The sequence below is a fragment of the Oryza glaberrima genome, chromosome 12 (genome assembly GCF_000147395.1).
Source record: "Oryza glaberrima chromosome 12, OglaRS2, whole genome shotgun sequence".
In the NCBI taxonomy this organism is placed as follows: domain Eukaryota; kingdom Viridiplantae; phylum Streptophyta; class Magnoliopsida; order Poales; family Poaceae; genus Oryza; species Oryza glaberrima.
Window position 1 is genome coordinate 13,638,593 of NC_068337.1, and position 22,198 is coordinate 13,660,790.

At 43.5% G+C, this 22,198-nt stretch overlaps 1 protein-coding gene and 1 pseudogene across 1 annotated transcript; both read right to left on the bottom strand.

Moving 5' to 3' along the window:
- Positions 1-1,868: 1,868 nt before the first annotated feature.
- Positions 1,869-4,476, bottom strand: LOC127757417 (UDP-glucose 6-dehydrogenase 4). The gene is made up of 2 exons (XM_052282917.1): positions 4,286-4,476; positions 1,869-3,632 (listed from the first exon to the last, which is right to left on the bottom strand). The coding sequence occupies exon 2, from the start codon at positions 3,609-3,611 to the stop codon at positions 2,169-2,171; it is 1,443 nt and encodes a 480-aa protein (XP_052138877.1). The 5' UTR covers positions 3,612-3,632; positions 4,286-4,476; the 3' UTR covers positions 1,869-2,168.
- On the bottom strand, positions 4,159-9,370 carry LOC127756291 (ervatamin-B-like; annotated as a pseudogene).
- Positions 9,371-22,198: the final 12,828 nt, after the last annotated feature.

Below are 22,198 nucleotides of genomic sequence, written 5' to 3' on the forward strand. Positions count from 1 at the left end.
CATTATTGTCTTTCACTTACGTGCAAACCACATCAATTCTTTGATAGAGGAGAGAGTGGATGTCACTAACGAAGAAAGTTGAGGTGGTCGAAAGTAAAACAAATATAAAAATTTCTAGTCCAAAGTAAAAATATCGAGTGAAGAGCCGTCATTTAATAATTATTAAAAGAATATCTATATGCGTAGCCTACATACATCTCTTATGAGGATTTGTTTTAGAAAATAGCATATTTAAAATAAAGGAATTTAATATGAAACTACACGTCAAACTGGTAACCAAATATTTATATATATTTAAATGTGTTATACACATAAAGTCACATGTTATGACCTATGATAAGGATTATTTTCAAGGGATTGTAGGATACTATAGAAGCAATTTGTGAGCACATTTCTGACCTAACTGAGACAATTTGGATTGAAAATTTTCGGATGGTTGTGTGTTAGTGTTGGAAATATGGTCATATATCGGCATATTTTAATCCAAAATATTAAGACAATAAACATGACATGAACAATGTGAGGTGATCTAGTGATAAAATTAAACATAACCAGGAGCATGCTTAAGATAAAATAAGCATCAACATCATTTAGAGAACGCAATAACATTGCGACTAACAGATGTAACAAAAACAGAGATAGCAGTAGGATGGTATACCCTGTAAAGGTCCCTCCGCTGGATTGTGAGACAGAACTGCCTCCGTTTTTGTTGTCGATCAGTGCGTCTCCAGTTCCTAGCGCACCTCCGTTGACGCCGCCACCAGTAGACATCGCCGCGACGCATACCGAACAGAACCACCGACGATGATGAAGAGAGAGCAGTTGTGCGGAAGCACTCCTCAAAAACCTGATCACCCGCCTACCCGGTGCAGATCTCAGGCGAAGGTGTGGTTTCGGAGACCCTGCTCGTTCCGATCACTCATGCGCGCAAGCGATCAGAACCGGGGAAGCAGAAGCAGCACAGGCGCAAGCGTGGAGGAAGAACCAACGATGGGAGAAAGCGTAGAGATCTAATCGGAGGAAGAACCAGTGATGGGAGAAAGCGTAGAGATCTAACCGGGGGTCTCTGTTTCCTAATAGCGTCGGAGAGGAATCCGCACCCGTTGAGGACGCGACACACGCCTCGCCTCGCCCACGGCCGGCTCGGCTCGGCTCGGCGCGCGCGCGCGTGTGGCTTTCCGATCCCCACCTCTTAACAGGTAGCCTCCAATAACTCTCTATTTAAGTTGAGATACTCCACTTTTAATTCTCAGGGTGATATTATTATCTTTAACATTTATTATGGGCCCTTGAGATTTTAATAGAAAAATCGGGCCTAGCCCATTTATTCTAACAGTTAGTTCGGTTAAAAAAAAAACAGTGGTTATATGTTAGCCTACTGCCCCTGCTCACGCCTAATTGCCGTTAATGTTTTTTTTCTCCTAACATATTTCTATATTTATAGGTCCTTATATACCTGGAACTAAAATTTCATGAAATTCCATGGTACACTTAAATACCACTCGAATTTGCCGTGTTCCCTTTTCTATCACTACCGTCCAACTCCGTTATTTGTTCCGGGTTTTCTTTTCTTATTTGTGAAAACATTTGTGTTAAGTACCAGAGCTGCCCCTCCTGGTCAAGAATTGGGAGGCAAGTTGTGATCCTTGTCGCTGTCTAGCTCCGGTCACCGGATCATCTCCGGCTCTCTTCTCCAGTGGTTGGTCAGAGGAGAGGCAGCACCAAAAAAATTGGACCAATCTTTTCATTCAGTTACAGCATATTACACATTTATTGCCGAGCCAAAAACAATGAAACCAGAGCAAACAAGACTGCTGCAGTTTGGCCAAGAAAAAATTGCATCATTAATCTTTAGCGACACAAGAATACATTTGAAGAATAAATCGGCTATAAGAATTCATGTCATCATACAAGATTGAGGGTGGCACTCAAACGGTAGAGGCCTGAAGATTTCAGATCTACAATGGTGCAACACAAGAAAAACTTGAACAAAGATACTAACAGAAATCAACTTTCTGTTTGACAAAATGGTAGCCTCTCCTGTATGTAAAGACGAACAACGAGCTATAAAAAATGATGGTCAACCAAATTCTCTTCGACGCAGACTCTCTTCAGCACCAGCAGAGTGTAGAGAGCTATGAGGTTCAGGTGTGGAATATGGAAAATTATTATGCAACCGCGGGCATGTCCTTGAGCCAGGCATCAAGCGGCTTGCCGATGGAGTAGACGATGAACCCAATCTCCCTGAGCTTCTCGGCATCGACCACATTGCGCCCATCAAAGACGAATGCAGGCTTCTGCATGTTGTCAAAGATCTTCTGGTAGTCCAAGGTCTTGAACTCGTCCCATTCGGTGAGGATGCAGACACCATGGGCCCCCTTGGTGGCCTCATATGCATCCCACACCACGCTCACCTGCTTGAATGCGGTGGGGCTGGTCGGCTGCAGGTGCATCGGGTGGTCCCAGTCGAACTTGCTCATGGCGAGGTCCCGCTGGATCTGGTCCTCGGTGACCTGTGGGTCGTAGATGCTGATCTGTGCCTTGTCACCCAACAGACCGTGGCACACATCAATGGCTGGTGTCTCCCTGGTGTCACCGGTGTCCTTCTTGAACGCAAAGCCAAGGACGGCGATCTTCTTGCCGGAGACTGTGTTGAACATGGAGGACACAACGCGGTTGACAAACCGGCTCTTCTGGTAGTCGTTGATCTTGATGACCTGCTTCCAGTAGTTGGCCACCTCGGGAAGGCCATTGCACTCGCAGATGTACACAAGGTTCAGGATGTCCTTCTGGAAACAGGATCCACCAAAGCCAACACTGGCATTCAGGAACTTGGGGCCAATCCTGGAGTCCTTTCCCACAGAGTAAGCAACCTCGGCCACATTGGCACCAGTCGCCTCGCATAGGGCGGAGATGGCATTCACAGAGGAGATCCTCTGTGCCAAGAACGCGTTGGCTGCGAGCTTGGAGAGCTCAGCGGACCACAGGTTGGTGGTGATAATCCTGTCCTCAGGAACCCAGTGGGCGTACACCTCCTTGAGAGCCTGAACAGCCTTCTTGCCCTCAGGGGTCTCCCGGCCACCAATGAGCACTCTGTCAGGCTTGAACAGATCTTCGATCGCAGTGCCCTCCGCAAGGAACTCCGGGTTTGAGAGGATCTGGTAGTTGATGCCCTTGCTGTTGTGGGTCAAGATCTTCTCAATGGCCTCTGCAGTCTTGACAGGGACAGTGGACTTCTCAACAACGATCTTGTCAGACTTGGAGACATCAGCAATCATCCGAGCAGCACTTTCCCAGTAGGTGAGGTCAGCAGCCTTGCCAGCTCCAAGACCACGGGTCTTGGTGGGGGTGTTGACAGATACAAAGATGATGTTCGCCTCGGCGACATGCTTCTCCACATCAGTGCTGAAGAAGAGGTTCCTGCCTCTGCACTCCTTCACGACCTCATCGAGGCCAGGCTCGTAGATCGGGAGCTGTTCGCTGTTCCAGGCATCAATGCGAGGCTTGGAAATGTCAACAACCACCACCTCGATTGCTGGGCATTTGAGGGCAATGACGGCCATGGTTGGGCCGCCGACATAGCCAGCTCCAATGCAGCAGATCTTCACCATCTTCTCAGCTTAGTTCTGAAACTGTGATAATGAAAACTGATTTTCAGGAGATTGAAGAATAAGCACTAAAAGTAATTATATAGATCAGAACTTGTAAGCAGCATTTTTGAGTTAATAGAAGCTATCTAGATACACAGTTTACAAGCACAATGACCAATATGTCAAAAGAAACATGCAAAGACTGCTAGGCTGTGAAATACATTTAGTCAGGTTCTGAGGAACACAATTAAACTGATAAACCAATGAGCAGTTCATGATAATAATATGTGCCTATTGGTGTCAAACTGCATCAGGAGAATGACAGATGGAGATCCGTCACCACAACAACACTAACAAAAAGTTTAGCTAACGAATTCAAGTTACGAGCAGAATAATAATGCCTCTAATTCATCAACGACGACAACACTGTAGCAAGCAGTAAAATAAAAGGAAATAGTTCCAAACAGGGGTGAAAGGAAACAAATTTAATGGCACAAACACAGAGTAAATCAAGTTACTGAATCTAGCAAGGGATCATATATGTGCAAGGCATGAATCTCAAGCAAATTCAGAGATTCCCAGCATTAAGTATCTTGAGATGAACAACTAAAACAGGAAACCACACAGCTTGCATGGTCCATACTCGAACTACAGATCAACCCCAGAAGTATGCACGAGATCATGAAGAATCTTACCAGATCTCAAGAACTTAAGACAGATCTTGAGGAGAACACCGACAGAGAAGAGAAATGGGAGGCAGCCTCTTGTATGCAGAGGGAAGCTGCCTACGATATGCACTCAGAGGGAGGCCTCAGCTCCTTATATGCCCCTTCCCACAAACCCAGCAGATCAGATCTACCCCCCCTCCGAAAAATTTACCGTGTCAAGGCTGGTCAGAAATCTGGAATAAATGAGCAGGTGTGAGTTGGTCTTATGCTTTGCCAAGAGGCCACCAAACCTCCACTAATCAAAAAAGGTTCCCATGAGTCCATGACACACCACCAAACCTCTTTAAGCTAACCAATTAAGAAAAAAGAACAGCTAATTAAAAAATGGTTGCTATGTCATTATGGTATAATTGAACAGCATGTGATCAGATTTGCCGCCATCTTACGCATCTATCTCTACTGCCATTCGGTGTACACAACTAACTAAAGGTCAGACATGGGGAACCGAAATGGCTGTCTACATGCAACCCATGAAGCTACATGTAACAGCATCATGTACAGCTTGGGATAAGTAAATTAACAGCATTTTAATATTCCATAAGTCAACTACAGCAGCAGCCAACTAATTATTGGGGTCGGTCAGAACAACACATGATGCAAAAACCCAGGCTGGAAAAAGTTACCGCGTTAGATTGGGATGTAAGAAATGGTAAAGCTGTATCCATCCATCAATCCATCCAGTGGAAGCAATAGAATGCTTCAGAGCTTGGACACCGTCAAATTCAGCAAGTTGATGGCTTGAGGCTGATGCCTTCTCCAACCAAACCAAAGCAAGTGTATCATAAATTTTTTGCACTGGTATGATAACTGGTTAAGATGCAGAGACTGAATCTTCCATAGCGAAAAAAAACTCCAGCATCCATGGTAGCAAAAAAGAAAAGAAAAGAAAAGAATAACTCTGAAGAAAATTCTGCAGAAAAACGTGTGAATTCCCGGAGTTTCAGGTCGCTGTCATCTGATTGCTGCAACTAATAATAGACCAAGAAAACTCCCGTTTTCTTTCTCCCATTCACATAGCGGGAGACGTCGGTGGCGGCGTGGACACACCATCAGGGCAGAGGGTCGCACCAGAGTGAGGAGGGTATGGAGATGGAATTGGATCGGGAGCGCACCGTCGCGTGGGGAGGTGCCGGCGGCGCGCAGATCCGGGTCCGGGTGGGCGTCGGCGTCGGCGTCGGCAGCGCGCGGATCGAGGCGGAGATCTGGACTCTCTTGCGGCGCGTGGCTGGCCGTGAGGGTTGCTGGATGGGTCGGCACCGGCGGGTGAAGAGACGGCGGCTGCTGCGGTTGCGGGTGGTGGTGGTGGTGGCGGTGGTGGTCGCCGGCGGCGGCGGCGAGCGAGGAGGCAATGGAGGCGGGCCCGTGGTGGGTTAGGGTAGACGAGGCCCAGGCTTAGTAAGGCCCCGAGAAGGCCCAATAGGCCCAGAGGTGGACTGTGTCTGGCCCAGCTTGCCCAAACAGGAAATGGGCCCATCTACCTAATGGCCCAGTTCTTAGCAGAAGAAGTAAGAGCGAACTCTAATGGGCTGCCTATTTATACCGGCAACATATCCTATGCACACATGCCCTCACGTGTACACACGTGCACACCAACTAAAAAATGTCACCAAAAAATCTAGAAAAAATCATACACATACTTTCAATTGTATTACACCTAGGGTTAAAATCTTAACATCAAATTCATTATATTTTAGCCGTAACAAAAAAACAAAAAATCTGACAGTTTTAAGGTTGCAATTTTGTCAGAATTTTATCTTTTTTGTTATTCTCTATGTAGAATGAATTTGAAGATGCGACTTTGCACGTAGATGTAATACTATTGAAAGTATATGTATGAATTTTCCTAGAATTTTTTGTGATAATTTTTAGTTGGTGTACACGGTGTGTACATGTGAGGGCCTGTGTGCATAGGATACGCTCCCATTTATACCTCCTTAGGAAAAAGTACACCGAAAAATCATCCCTCAACCCAAAAATCAGATATATAACATCCCTTAACTTACAAAATCGGGTCACTCTGGTCCTTAGGTGATTTTGACCCCGGTTTTGTCCTACGTGGCAGCTGAGTTAGCATGGGGCCTACGTAGGTCCCACATGTCAATGACTACTTCCTTTCCTCTCTTCTTGGCAATCGGTGGCACGGGAGGACTGAGAAGCGTGGCTGACGACAGGCGGGGAGAGGAGCGGAGGTGGAGACGGACGCGGCGACGGCACCACCGGCGACGGCCTCGCCCTCACCTCGCTCTCCTCTCTACTCGATGAGAGGCGACTCAAGCGCTCGCCCACGTGTCCCCCTGGGTGCTGCGCCCTCCGCCGCTCCCAACTCGGCGGTGGTGGCCCTCATTGGAGGTGCCGGCCGACGAACAGGATCTGCGCAATGGGAGAGGAGGACGACGTCGGGCAGCGCAACTAGAGAGGAAGACAGCATCAGACGGCGCCGGCTTGTAGATGAAGCGTGCCGCCCTCTCCCCGTCGGTCGCTGCCCCAATCCCAGCGCTCGCTTCCCACCGAGGACGGGCTTGAACATGGCGGCGGCGCGGCCAGTCGAGGACCGCCCGTGGTCGGAGCAGCCGCTACTGGAGCCGTGCAAGCAGCGCCGCCGCTGGGAGCTTGAGGGATGGGAGGGATGGCGCAAGGACGGAGGAGGACGGCCGGAGCGGCTGCTCATTAGGGCTCGACTTCGACGACAATGGTGAGCTCTTCTCCATGGGTCGCTCTTCCACTGTGGCTCATATGGGCTCGCTCTTCCACTCATCTCCCTGTCTGTCACCGCGTGTCTCTCGGCAGAGCTGCAGCGGGCGCCAGGTCACGGCCGGAGCAGGCGAAGTGGCGACGTCGGCGGGCGAGCGCGGCTACGGAGCGGCGACGGCGGGCAAGCAGCGGCTCCGGACGTGGGTGGAGCAGAGGAGCGGGCGAGTGTGGCGGCGGTGGGCGAGTGGCGGCGATGGGTAATACCGCTCTCGGCGCGCCACCTTGTGCCAGCGCTCCTCCTGCTTGCGCACGCTGAGGTGGCCTCTGACCGAGCGTGGCGCCTCGATGCCCCCAAGCCGCCGTCGTCCCCCGTGCCAGTGAACCTCGCAGAGCCCCTCCCGTCGCTTGTGTCATCTCGCCAAGAGCGGTCTTGACATCTCGCTCACCGCTGGCACGTCGCCCCTTCTCCGGTGTTGCCGCACCACCACACCACTCGTCGTCGGCGACCCTTTCCCACCTCGCACCCATGGTCGGCCCGTATGAGAAAACTAGGAAAGAGAGAGAGAGAGAGGAGAAAGGGAGATAAGATGAGGAAAGAGATGATGATGACATGGACACCCTGACGTGTGGGCCCACGCGGGTCCCATGCTGAGTCAGCTGTCACATCGGACAAAACTAGAGTCAAAACCGCCGAGGGACCTAGTTTGCACTGGTTTTGTAAATTAGGGGATGCGTTGTATCCGGTTTTATGTTTGGGGGACGATTTTGCAACTCGATGACAAGTTAAGGGACATACGGTGTACTTTTTCCTACCTCCTTAAGCTGAAAGTTAGCGAAGAGAGTCCAACGCAGCCTCTAAATAGCGAAATCGCTTTCGCGATCAGCCGCCGGCCCGCGCGCACGATCACTCTGATTCTTTGTTTTTTTTTTGGAATAAGTTCATTTGACGTCCCTTAACTTGTCAATGAATCCGATTTTCGTCTTTCAACCGAAAAACCAGATACAACAGGTCCCTCAACTATCAAAACCAGTGCAGATGAGGTCCCTCGGTGGTTTGGATGGCGGTTTTGGCTGACGTGGCGCTTACATGGCTAATTTGACTCGGTCTTCATCCGACGTAGCATTGACGTGGCGCTTACGTGGCTATTCGATCCAAAAAATAATAAATCTCATGGGACATGTCAGTTTAAAAAAAATGAATTAAAAAATGGTGGGTAGCATTCTCACCCCTCCTCTCTCCCCATCTCTCCCCTCTCCTCTCTCCAGCGCCACGAGGTCACGGGGAGGTCCGGCGGCGGCGGCCGACAACGCGGGGAAGGGCGGGGTGTCAGTGGCGGGAGTGTTGGGGGACTCGGCGTAGCCCACCACGGTGACGCCGTGGTTGACGTCGGCGGACGGCGGTGCACGGCCCTGTGTAGACACCGCTGCCGTAGAGCTGGAATATGAAGTTGCCGGCGTCGACGGTGACGGACACCGGCTGCGCCGCCACGGCCCTCGCCAGGTCGGGCTCGCTGCTGGGTGTCATGTTCCGGTAGCCCGCAATGCTGACCGCGCTCTGGTTCAGCTTCGCCGCCTGGCACGCGCCGTTCGTGGCGTGGTACGGCTAGCTCACCTCTGTGGTGACTGGTGAGGCCGTGGTTGCCGACGATGAACTCTAACAGCTCATGCACCCGCCGCCGCACCCCACGGCCTCGTCGTCGCAGTCCACGAGCTCCTGCTCCGACAGGGACACCAGCTCGCCGTTCTTGTTGATCCCCTCTATCGCCGCCACGGCGGAGAACGCCCAGCAAAAACCTGCATCCACACAACACCCAGATTTCCATCGATTAATCTCCAACATTTTTACAGGTTTGAATCTTTCTTTACCATGCTATTGCTCACACACCACAATCTTCTTGGTACTTCACTTCCACCACTGCTCCTTTCTTCCTCCAATCTACGCTCTTCGGCAGAATATCATCACTGCTCTCTCCAGGCATTGCTCTAAGGAATTGCGACATGAGGTCTGAACCCCAACATCTTGGCTCTGAACTCCTCGTTCGTCAGGTCAGCGAACGTACTTGTTATCAGCCAGCTTGTAGCCATTGCACATGGAGTTGAACTTCTCAACAAGCTCAACGTTGCTCCTGTACACCTCGAACCTCCTCTGCTTCTCGTCGGCGGTCGTGTAGCTCCTGGCACCGCGCTCGCACGAGCTCTAGTTCATCGGAGATGGGCGGCGCCGCGGCCCCGATCTCCTCCACGAGCCCCCGCGCGGAGTCCGCGCCGACGCCGTGAGCGAAGACCCAGCGCTCCCGCCGCCGACGCCTTGCCCACTACCCTTCTCCCGCGTCGCCGGCCGCCGCCGCCGGACCTTCCCATGGCCCCGTGGCACCTGGAGGGAGGAGAGGGGAGAGATGGTGAGAGAGGAGGAAGAAGAGGAGGGGTGAGAATGATATGTGGGGCCATGTGGGCCCCACCATTTTTTAATTTATTTTTTTGGGTGAAACTGACATGTGGGTCCCATGAGATTTATTATTTTTCAAATCGAATTGCCACGTAAGCGCCACGTCAACCCTACGTCAGATGAAGACCGAGTCAAATTAGCTACGTAAGCGCCACGTCAGCCAAAACCGCCATCCAAACCGCCGAGGGACCTCATCTGCACTGGTTTTGATAGTTGAGGGACCCGTTGTATCTGGTTTTTCAGTTGAAGGACGAAAATCGGATTCGTTGACAAGTTAAGGGACCTCAGATGAACTTATTCTTTTTTTTTCGCCCGCGCTATTTGGGCCACATTTAGTTTTTGCGTGTTTAACGATCAAGCTTTTTTTTTATTTTCTATATGGATTTTTGCATTTTTTAGTGTTTACAGATCATACCGAATTCGAGGGAGGTTAGCCCACCTGCGCGTTTTTTTTTCAAAATAAATTTTGAATTTTTTAAGATCCATAAGTATAAAGTTTATTTATACGTGCAAAGTTCGGATATAATGTTACAGTAATTAATTTTTTTCCTAAGTGCCTTTATGTTTTAAATTTGTACGTTAAAAAAATGTACGTATATATGCGTATACTACTCATGTATGAATTTTCCATATATGTACAAAGTTTATACATACATTGTATGCATAAAGTTGTCATACATATAAAATTTCTGTGTATAAAATATACTCCCTCCGTTTCAAAATATTTGACACTGTTGACTTTTTAGCACGTGTTTGACCATTCGTCTTATTCAAAAAATTTAAGTAATTATTAATTCTTTTCATATCATTTGATTCATTGTTAAATATACTTTCATGTACACATATAGTTTTACATATTTCACAAATTTTTTTAATAAGATGAACGGTTAAACATGTACTAAAAAATCAACGGTGTCAAATATTTTGAAATGGAGGGAGTATTTACAATAACTTTGGACCAGCCCAACACATTGGGCTTAACGCGTACAAAGAAAAAGGTAGGTCAGGGGGGGAATAACGATATATGCTCTAAGACGTGGATCAAAGATGTGGCCGAATTTAAACTTAAATTCAGAAAATAAAGGGTCTGTTTAGATTATAGTCAAATAAACCTTACCAAATTTAGCATTGTCAAAATTTTGTCAATATTGCTAAGCCTTGGTATGATTTCTTATGTTTTTAACAGAGTGGTAAAAAAAACTAAATGGATACACATATTTGATAACTTTTAAAAAAAATAGTATAGTTTGAAATGACATCAATATGAGCAACTCCAAAATCTAGCTTATGTGTGTGCCTAGGTTCAAAAGCTAGTTAGCCCAAGTTCTACAACCTAGTTGAAATCCTAACAATTCTAGAACAAGCTAAATATTGAAACTAATAAGAATATCAAGTGAAGAACAGAAAAAGAGATATTGCAAACACCAAGGCACAACGAGTTTTTCCTGAGATATCGGAAATTCGGCAATCTCTACTAGTCCTCGTTGAGTACTGTACACAAAAGTCTCATGGTCATGAAGTCGAGCACTATCGAGAGATAGCTAGCTCTTCTCAACTTTGGATAGCGAGCTCCAAGCCCCACACGTCACCCGAGTCTTCCACAATATTCTTGAGAGATCACAGGAACCACCTCCACAACCGTCTAGGCACATCGAGATGCCAACAATAACAAGATGATGCTTCACTGTATTAACACTATATCTAGAAAGCTAGAGGGAAGTCTAAACAATTGGGTATTTATAACCCTAACCACTCAAATTAGTCGTTGCAAGTGTGTTGCAAAAAAAAAAAGCATAGATTTAGATAGTCCGATGTATTGTAGGACTGTTTGTCCCTTTATATAAACTTTTCAATAATCACATATAACTAGCCGTTAGACCATAAAAAGCCGGACAATTTACTCATATCAAAACTATATATCCGACCCATGTATAAGGCAGACTATCCGGTTGCACACCAGATTGTCCAATCCATATAATCCTTAGGCCTCCTCCATGTGATTTGAGTGGATTGCCTGATTTTCACCATACTGTCCAGTAAATGTAATGTCTTAACTCAGACAAACACATTGTTTGGCCACACGATCCGTCATCTGTCGGACTGTCCGATCCATGTACACAAACACGGTCAGGACCAACACATGGTCTGGTCGAACGATCCATCCACCAGACAGTCTGACACGCAGTTGGATTTTCTGGACCGTACACACGGTATGGCCTGGATCGACACATGGTCCAGTTGGAAGAAAACATGCTGGACTATCTAGTCAACAACGGCCTACCTGATACGTACACACAATATGCTTTCATCAACACATGATCCGTTAGACGGACTGTTTGATGTGGCACTGGACCGTCCGGTACACTGAGACTCAAGGACAATTAATGATTCGCAATCCAAACTTTGCTCCGGCTCAACTCCACTAGGGAAAAAGCATAGATATTGTGCTAGAAAAAGGTCTAGGCTGTGTTTAGTTCACACAAAAATTGAAAGTTTAGTTAAAATTAGAACGATGTGACGGAAAAGTTGAAAATTTATGTGTGTAGAAAAGTTTTGATGTGATGGAAAAGTTGGAAGTTTGAAGAATTATTTTGGAACTAAACACGGCGCTAGTGTGCTTCACACCTAGTTGTTAGAGACCCTTAGAGACCCACTTCTCTAAGCGAAATTGCAACAAATATTCAGTATAACTCTTTGTTTGGTGGAGAAAATGGGAAGAAGAAAAGGGATACAAGTTCTAGAAGGGGTTCTAGAACCAAGAGGGTGGAGGTAGGAGGAATGGTGGAGAAGAAATCGACAAGGAGCCCACCGGCCTCCAGGTCACCACCACCGCCGCCGTCCGGCTCTTCTTCTGATCGATCCCCTCTCCCTGACTGATGCTTGTTCTTTTGTATTGTCATTCTTCCAATCGGATGGGCCACAGTGGGCTAGTAGCTTCAGCCCAAGGTCCAGTAACATGAGTTACTAACACTAGCTTCCTGGACAATCTACTAACTTTACCCCTCTTTATAGTTTGGAGTAAAACCCTATTCAATGACTACATCACTCCCAACTCCTTCGATGTGGTAAACTAGTGAATAGGAGTCCTTAATCTTCACTTTGCTTGTTGAAGACTGGACAATTACCTTTAGTATGTATCTTAGACGCCCATTTATTAATCACCGGGATGAATAACTTCTTGATGGATGAATCATTATATCACATTTAATCATCGGGCATTGAAATCCTTCCGCACTTAGCAAACATGGTTAATTAGTCCCGATGATCATGTTTTCATTAATTAACCTTACCAAATTCTGGTACTATCAAATTTTGGTAGGGCAATAAACGAAAACACATATTAACCATTGCTATATATGATGCCAAAATTTAGTACTTCTGAAATCTTTTACTCTTAAAACTATACCAAAATTTAGCAACTGCATCAAACCAAACACATCCCAAAATTACTTGGAAATGCCAAAATGGGCCAACATTTCGCATACCAAAATTTGGATACGGTTTGTTTGGCCAACAAACCAAACTAGGCCTAACAAATATACCAGGTGTACTTGTTTTTGCTATCCTTTTAGTCTTCAATGATTTATCCACAAGTTGAAATTAGACTAACTAGCTGATTTTCTTGTAATTATATGTGAAGATATATATTCAAAAGTATAACTGAATTATATACATAGTTCTTGCTTCAGCTTATTATATATATCCACTTATATTTGTATAGTTATGTCGATTATAATCTACACCATCATAATCTCAACCAGTTACAATTAATATAACAGTTCATATTGTTTATGCTTTTGTCTATTGATGTTAGAGCGTCCTAGCTTAGTAAATAATAAATACATGACATATATAAATCTTGGAGATTTGATTCATTATGAATGCGTACTACCTACTGCAAAACAATCCTTTATATATATATATCTAGGATTGTCAATATTTTTTCAAAGATTTAAACATAAAAAAAATCACACTTTAACATGTATAATTTACACTAAATTTTACAAATATTGGTTGCATGAAAGAAATGAGACTTTAAAACATGTGATCACCTTACTTGACTCTTAAAAAAAGAAGATATTAGTGTAAATTAATGGATATATAAGTAAAAAAGCAAACCAAAACAAAAGTTAAGAGAGAAGAGCTGAGGGAATGAATTGAGATATGAAAATAGACTTGTGCACACTGGAACATCGTTGCCGAACCATTGGAGCTCGTAATTCTATATCTAATAAAAAAAATGTAAGGCTTCCGTGATTTTTTTGTCCGTCGTATTTTTTCACTCTTTTTTCTTTTTGTTTAACCCTTTTTCTTTATTTTTCCGTCCGGCCTTTTTCTTTCGACCTTTTTCCTTTTTTTTTTTCCGTCCGACTCCCCTTTTTCCGTCCAATGTTTTTCGACGCTGTTTGTTCGTTTTTTCTGTCCGCTTTATTTTCGTCCTTCTTTTCTTTTTTTTCCACTACCTTTTACACATCATTTTTTTGCATGTTTTTTCACCTTTTTTTCGGTTTTTTCATAAGCTTTTTTCCGTCACTATTTTTTTAAGTCATATTTTTTGCACGCGGTGAGGATTAAGTTTTTAATCCACTTGGTTTTTTTCCATTGCTGGGATTTAATCTCAAGCTGTTGTTGGGCCAAACCCTAGCAAGCTGTTGTCCGGCCAAACCCTAGCGCCGCCGTAACATTGATCAGTCTCTCCGTGCGTTTCCTACCCTAATTAATTGCAAAAATTGATTCCCCACTACCCCTCATCATTTGATTTCCTCCTACAGTTCCGTTTTACTTCACCAGATTTAATCTCCATTTAACAGTTAACGTTTCCCATGATTTCCCCTTTCAATTCGGCTTTAATTCATTAGATTTAAGCTTTGTCGGCCGGCGATCTTCTCTTAGCCATTTTTATCACGAGTTTATGGATTCGCTCCGATTTGGGAAAAACTGAATGAAGAGATTAAGTGGATCAAAAGCCCTCAATCAATTTTAGGAGATTGAGAAATATTCGGCTAGATTTGATAGGATTATTTGCTCCAGCATTGGACGGGCACTAAACTGTCTTCCGGAAGTTAAGGAGAGGCAAGTAAAGTGAAGGGAGGTAGGAGGCAACACTTTTTCAATTATAATGTATATAGTGATATTGATGCTTCAATTTATTCCTCGGCTCTTAATAGCTGTTGTATCGCTAAAAAAATGCATTTACCCATTGCAACGCACGGGCATTATTTATAGTATGCTAAAAAAAGTAACTAAAATTGCCTAAACAAATATGCCAGCATTTTCTTTTACCCAAACCATTTATTTTTCTTTTGGTCAAGTACCATTCTTGGTTGATCCATTGTTATCAAGCAAGTTATTGTTTGATGTTTTTCCTAAAAAAAAGTTCTGGTCTAAGGCATGCCACATAATGCACCACCTTCTTAATTGCTACTTGACACTTTCAGTTTTCAGGGCATATACATTTGCAGCAGGTACATATACCATTTTCAGGGGGTATTAACTCGTGATAAATCTCTCTGTTCCTGGTAGTCTATCCATGTCAATGATGTCATATGACAAGACGAGTCCAGTGGAAGGTTATCAGTATCCCGATCCGTATCCTATATCTTACGATACTACGATCCTACTAAGCACGCTATTGTTCCCACATAGTATCTTAATTTTCATAGCATCCCGATTTACTACTTATTTACACACCATTCTACGAAATCTTAAGTAGTATCATGATTCTACGATCATACGATCCTACAAAATATTTTTTAAAATAAGGTGGATTGAAAATAATATGAATAAATATACTTAACTTTACATTAAAAACCAGTTAAATTTATTAAAATCAATTTATATGCTTTAATTTATACAGCATATTATATATTTTAAATTATACTTTGTAAAATCTGGAACTATCCAGATCTTATGGTAGTATCCTAATTCTATAATACTACAAATAAAAAAAAACAATCCTACCTAAACGAAACTAAACCAAACTAGTACTAGTACTGGATGCTACACATTCTAGTAATACGAATCTGGCCATATATGTCCAGATTCGTATTGGTCTAGAGTTCGCCACATAGTTAAGTGTGGTTTTCCCTTAATTGCACGCTTCTTAATCTTAATTTGCATGTGCTAATCCGTACATGAGATTTATAATTTCGTTTGCAGGTCGACCGCTAGCGCTGTTCCATTTCAAATTGTGTCGTACACATGATATAATGTCTCCATCTGGACTGATCGATGTAGACACAGCTCCATCGTTTGCTTCTTAAGTAAACTTGACCGCAACTAAAATTTAATTTAGAGTTCAATTTTTTCATCGTAATTTAGCATTGGCTTTTAAGTTACTAAAACGTGTATATAAAAATTTTACTCATAAAATATTTTTTTATCGCTAATAAACTTACAACTTTTTTTTTTTAGTTATGCAGCTTTGCATACTTTGGGAGGCTTCATCATGATCAATTAGCACATGAGGTCTGTGGATGAAAGGTTGAAAATTAAATCTGGTTAATGTAAATTCAGATATTTATATCCAGTAGCTAGGATGTGTGGTTGGCATGTATTTTAGGAGTACACACGCCTGCGCGTTCAGTGGATATGTGCATGACTAAGCTATGGGGTGTTTTTAGGAGTACACACTAAGTGTATATTTATTCGGTAGTTACATGCTGAGTATAACTTAAACTTAGAAGTTGAGAAAAAAAATCAAGTAATGCATATTATGGAAAACTAAATATCCAAATAATATGTTAGGGAGTAATTTGTAGACAGGCGGTTTGATTCACAAAGTGCACTTATACAAAAAAGGTAAATTATTTAGTACGAACTACATCTATTTTTCAAATAAAAATATAATACCTCTGTTTTTAATATATGACACGGTTAACTGTCCAAAATCTCATTAGTTAGAGGAGAAGATAGGGGTAATATGAATGGTGTTATTAAGTTTAGGGGTTGGTTGTCTGGTTTTAATTTAGAGGTGTTGGATGAACTTCCATTTAAAGTTTAGTGGGTTATATATATGAAATTTTTCATATATTAGTTTAGGTAAGAATGATCATTATTACGGTGAAATTTAGTCGAATATCTTGTTGCTGATGACACTCATGAGTCATGTCGGATCTCTATCTCATAACATCGCGGTTTCTGTCTCGTTCCAAAAAAGTAACGAAATTGACATATCAGTCAATTGAGGGCAATTAATGATGTATTCATCATATTATTTATTTATGCATGGGCACCTCCGGTGATCATAATATTTAATACTAAGATTTCGCATATATGATTGTGATCTATCTACATTTTTCTGTTGGATCATTTAGTTGAGAGTGTGAAAAAATATATATTGCTAAAATTATGTATTGTGCGCATGAACTAGCAGGAAAGGAATCGCTCATAGTTAAGCTTGTTAATTCCGTTTTGGTACCACGTACCGTTCTGTCACTAAAAAATATACACACCAGGTGGCATACTGTTATGTTTTTTATGATATCATAGTTATTAAGTCCGGATTGATGAATAAACTAAACAAGCTCTCTGTTAGTGGTCAAGTGGTTAGATAGTCGGTAATAAAATATTTGCTACCAACAGAAGCGATGAGACGGTGGGTTAGCTAGCGCGCATCTCTCAGCCCCTGCGACCTGAGGATGAATCCCAATGGTTAGGCATATGCGCCTTGAGAATTGAATTGGGGCCTCGACCAGCCAGACCAACAAAGAGGCTCCGGTTATTGTTGACCGTTGGTCCAGTCCAATCCCCTTCAGGTCTTGAAGTGAGTAGCCTAGAACAGAGCGATACTTTTCTAACACATCTTTGAGGTTGGAGGTCTCGTCAGTAGACAGCTTGTCGCTGATGGTGACGGGCGACTCCGTATCACCATGCAAGAAGGTATAAGGAAAGCCTGAAAGAAGAGATTTGAGCTCATCTGGAGGTCATGAATGCGGATCGGTTTTGGGTAACTCGATCATCTCTCTATGATCGTCCTAGCTCCTCGACGAATGCATTGGCATCATTTTCGAGGAGGGATTCGGGGGCCTCAAAAGGAGAGATAGCCATCACTTCCTCAATTGGCTCGGAATCGGGAATGGGTTCCATCATAGAATTTTTCAATCGCAAGATCAAAATGAAAAACACCATTTTCCCGAGTTTAATGTCAAGGACTCCGGTATGCGGCACATCAAGGAGAAGTTTCTCTATGGGATGGCCAATGAAAAGATCGAAATAAGAGACTTTCAAAACATTGAAGTCGAGGATAGCTTCGACATCATTGTGCTGGATCGACACTCTACGAAGAATCCCATAACCTTCGATGATGGGACTAGATGGGCTCCAGAAGTTTTTGTTTGTTGGCGCAAATAGTTCGCCCCCGAAGCAATTTAATGCAAAGGTTGTAGACATAATGTTTGCACCAACAGTGGGATTATCTAGAGTTTGCACCATGGCCTCTCTCATCAGATATGGAATAGTTAAGGACTGGGAGCTAATATGAATTACTTCAGAAGAAACCTCCATCTCCATTAACCACTCATCACTCATGATGGTAGTTAATTTCTGCACCGTCTCTTTGAAGAGATTCTCATCGAGTGGTGTGGGAGAATTACACGGGACCGGTGGTCTCTTTTGGTAGGAATAATTTGAGGTGTTTTCATAATGTTCAAAAAGATCATCATCAAACTGGAATGGGAATTTCAAAGGCTGAATTTCTTCTACCTTCAGTTCCCGAGGTTTGGGTGAGAATTCAACGGTCGAATCCAATTTCGGTCGTCGATGGTTCCTCACGTGTATTCTTTATTTTCAGGACGGTTTCACAGCGAACGAAGGAAGTGTTCTCTAGGATACAATCCAAGAGCTCCCTACTTTCTGACGTCGTTTTGTGTGCGAACGAACCTCCAGCGGAAGTATTGAGATACATGGCAGACTCCTTATCTAAACCCGAGTGAAAGTGTTATAACAACGCATGATCGGGTGCAGACAAATCTAGGCCGTCTTGAGTTAACAAGAACAAAAGAGCCCATACTGCACCATTGGATTTTTTTCTCATTCTGTCAAAAGTTGAGAACCTCCTTATGTATAGAGACTACACGGGTTAACAGGAAGAAATCAAGGTAGAACCTACCTTTTGATTCCTCCCATTCACCATGCAGTTTTCTTCCGGTATGGGTGTACTATTGCTTTACCCCCTCTATAAGAGAGAAGGGAAACAATTTCCAATTTAAGCTTGTTTGTGTCATGCCCACGATTGTCAAGCATGAGTACAATTGCTCAAACTAACGCAGATGATGGTAGGGATTTTCGATTTCACGTCCTAAGAAGGATTGTTCCCGAACCATGGCTATAAAATCAGTATGGAATTTATAGCTAGATGAATGGATAGGTTTTGAAGAAAAAGGTGACTCACATAACTTGGCCCTTGGAATAGAAAGATTTTGAAAAGAAAGGTGCTCCATGGTAGGTAAGAAGAGAAATGAAAAGATACGAGGATGAATCAGGTTCGAATATGATATAGCAACCGTTCCTTGGCAACGGTGCTAGAAATGTTTGTTGGTATTTGATACGGCACAGATCAATCCGCAAGCATATGGAGACCGCTGTAGCACTTGACCTCAGAGTATTTTAAGGGTATTGAATCACAGGGAACGTGTGTGTATATGTAAGAGTAGAATTCTATTCAAGGACAACAACTAATGATGGGCTAAGGCTAAAGAGGATTCCTATGGGTTAATTTACTAGACTGGAGTTAAAGGTAAAACCCTATCGATTGCTTTGGGCACTGTCTCTCCCCTAGTCTGTCAATCTGAGTTCGGCCTATGACTCTATGATGTAACCGAACATGGAGGGATGTAAAGGACGGACAAGGCTGTCACCACCTAGCACCTACCTCACTTTCCGTGGACCACACAACAAATGAATGTAACCGCTAACCTAGACACCATGCCTAAGTTATTGATTACTACTCTAGCCTCGCATAGGAAGTTAGGAACTTCCTTCTTTATCCAGAGTCCTAGTACTAGAGCACTTAATAATTCAACTAAGCGAGGAACCCATAACGATGTGAATATGTCTCACTCAAGCAAATAAATTAGATACCATAAGGAGATCTCGAATACTTATTTTATTAAAAGAAGCATCCGTCGAGGAACAAGCTTGACAAGAAGGCCAACAACACCTGCGCTTCTCTAGAATTCCAATGGAACAATGTTGATGAACCCGGCACTCCTCCGGACTTCCTAGAGAGAACGTCGATATTTGGGACACTCCTTCTAGAGCTTCCCCTTACTATCTACCTAATTCCACATACTAAAGTGATGCCTAAAATATGAAATTGAGTTGTACTTCACTTGAGTTGTGTGTTTTGGATGTGAGTTGAGCCTCTCCTTTTATAGCCTCCATATAACGGTTGGAATGACGGTTGTGGAGGTTGGTGCACCCACAACCACCATCAACAACCAATAGTGGGTCGCCAAGTGCAAGGAGGTGGCGGGGAGAGGGGAGGAGGGTGGTGCCAACCTTGGTTTGGTCGAACCCCTCGTTCGATCGAACCAGGCACACCGCATCTGGCCACCCACATTCTCTAGTGTATGCCAGGTGAGTGATTATGGCGGTTGGCAATGGATTAGCTCAAATTTAGTCGATTTTGACTGACATGTGGGCTCTCCGATCCTTGTGCTTACGTATGATTGGTCAGAGGTACATTTAATCGCATGACGAGTGTTTTTTCCTTCAGAAATCAACTACATACCACTATTTACCAAGACTAGAGGAAATAGTTAGTAATAAACCCCTACCAATAAGTTTGATATTATATTTGGTATTCTTTTATGTAGGAGTTGATAGTGAAAGTTCGCACTTAATGACCATCAACAATAATCACGGATATCCAATTAAACAACCCAAAACCGATTCCAGTCAGGAACTAGCCAATTAGATCGTCAAGCTGGTCGGTTTGACCGCACAACACACGCCGGTCTGACCGGCCTAGTCTATCCGGCCTGACCAGAGCACATAATTAGCACCAAACCACTTCGCCAATAATCTCCAAGTATCAAAACCAATAACCTACCATGCCAATTGTTCATCATCAAAATATAATCAAAACACACATTGATTTTACAATAGAATCATGTCAGTTGATACAAATTGATCGATATAATGAGATGATAGTGTGCACATGTAGGTAAAAATTAACTATACTACGCAATTAGGTTAAGAAACCACAATAATAAAAATCATAAACTTGTTGTGAGAAGATACTAATGAAGCTAACATCATAGGGGTTCACTAATATGATCCTCATTCAGGCAGTGTGCTGAACATATGACATGCACATCTGAAAATATTTTCATGGAACAAATGTAACAGAAAATTGAATCATCCGACAACATATGGTTGGATCTACAAAGCAAAGAAGAAACAACTAACTTTAAACAATCAAATGGTCAAATCGAACAGTGTAAACAAAAGAAGCACACATGAGCACTGCAAATTAAGGAGGAAAAGGTCATTGGAGGTGGTGGTATCCGAAGCTTAGCGTCAATATATATGGCTACCGTCTGTTAGCAATAAGGTAATGCATGTTGTTTTTTCATCAGGCCAGTGCCACACCACGTGCGGGGCACGCTAGGGCACCACTTGCCATCAATGGAGAAAACCAACTGCCTCTAGCACCACGACTCCACAAGGAGACCCTACTAATCAAAGAAGAAACCCTAAGTACTTCACGTGGTACATGGGCCTCATGTGGTGGCTATTGCGTTTTGTTCATCCAACGCCTAAAATGTAATCTAATCCAGTGATCCAACGGCTGAGAATTGATGATGACGTGGAACATTGAGGTTTGAGATTTAGGGTCTTAATTGCATTTAGTGTGTCATAACTTTATAAAGAAGGGATTTAGTCATTGGAATATTATATGCACACAATTGAATGTAATAATGATAAATGTCTGTTATTTTATTAAACTCTGAAACGACACATCGATATCGGTTTGTCTCAGAAAGTTCCATCCCTAGAAATAAATCAGAATAGCCTCCGAAATGGGAGTGATAAATGTTGACAGTCAAAAAATGAAAGTTCTTGCTAGAACCTTTGGCTGCACAAGTGGGGAGATGCCCTTCACTTATCTAGGTTTACTAATGGGGACCACAAAACCAAAGATTATTGACTTTGCCCCTCTGGTTGACAGAGTGGAGAGATGGCTCCCATCTATAGCTGCTTTTCTCAATCATGGTCAGAGACTAACAATGGTAAATTTTGTTCTATCTGCTCCCCCTAATTTCTACATGTGCACTCTTAAGCTTCAAAAAAAGTGATTCAACACATAGACAGAGCAAGAAGACACTGTCTTTGGAGGAAGTCAAATGATCCAAACACTAAGATCCACTCCCTGGCTACATGGGACCTGGTATGCCAACCAAAGAAGAAAGGTGGTTTGGGCATTATAAACCTGGAACTGCAAAACATTGCCCTTCTGACCAAACATCTGGACAAGTTCTTCAACAAAAAAGACCTGCCCTAGGTAAAATTAATATGGAACAAGTAATACTCTTTGTCTGACTCTCCTCATGCTCACACATAAAAAGGATCCTTTTGGTGTAAGGACATTTTTAGATTGATTCCCATCTTCAGAGCAGTCTCAAAGATCACTATTGGCAATGGGGACACGGCCCTTTTCTGGAAAGATAACTGGTCTGGCAAGTTTTTACAAGATGAAATGAGCTCCCTATTCTCTTTTGCTAAGAATAAGGACATCT

Excerpts from the sequence above, each read along its gene's own strand:
- LOC127757417 (XM_052282917.1), bottom strand. The coding sequence starts at position 3,611 with ATGGTGAAGATCTGCTGCATTGGAGCTGGCTATGTCGGCGGCCCAACC.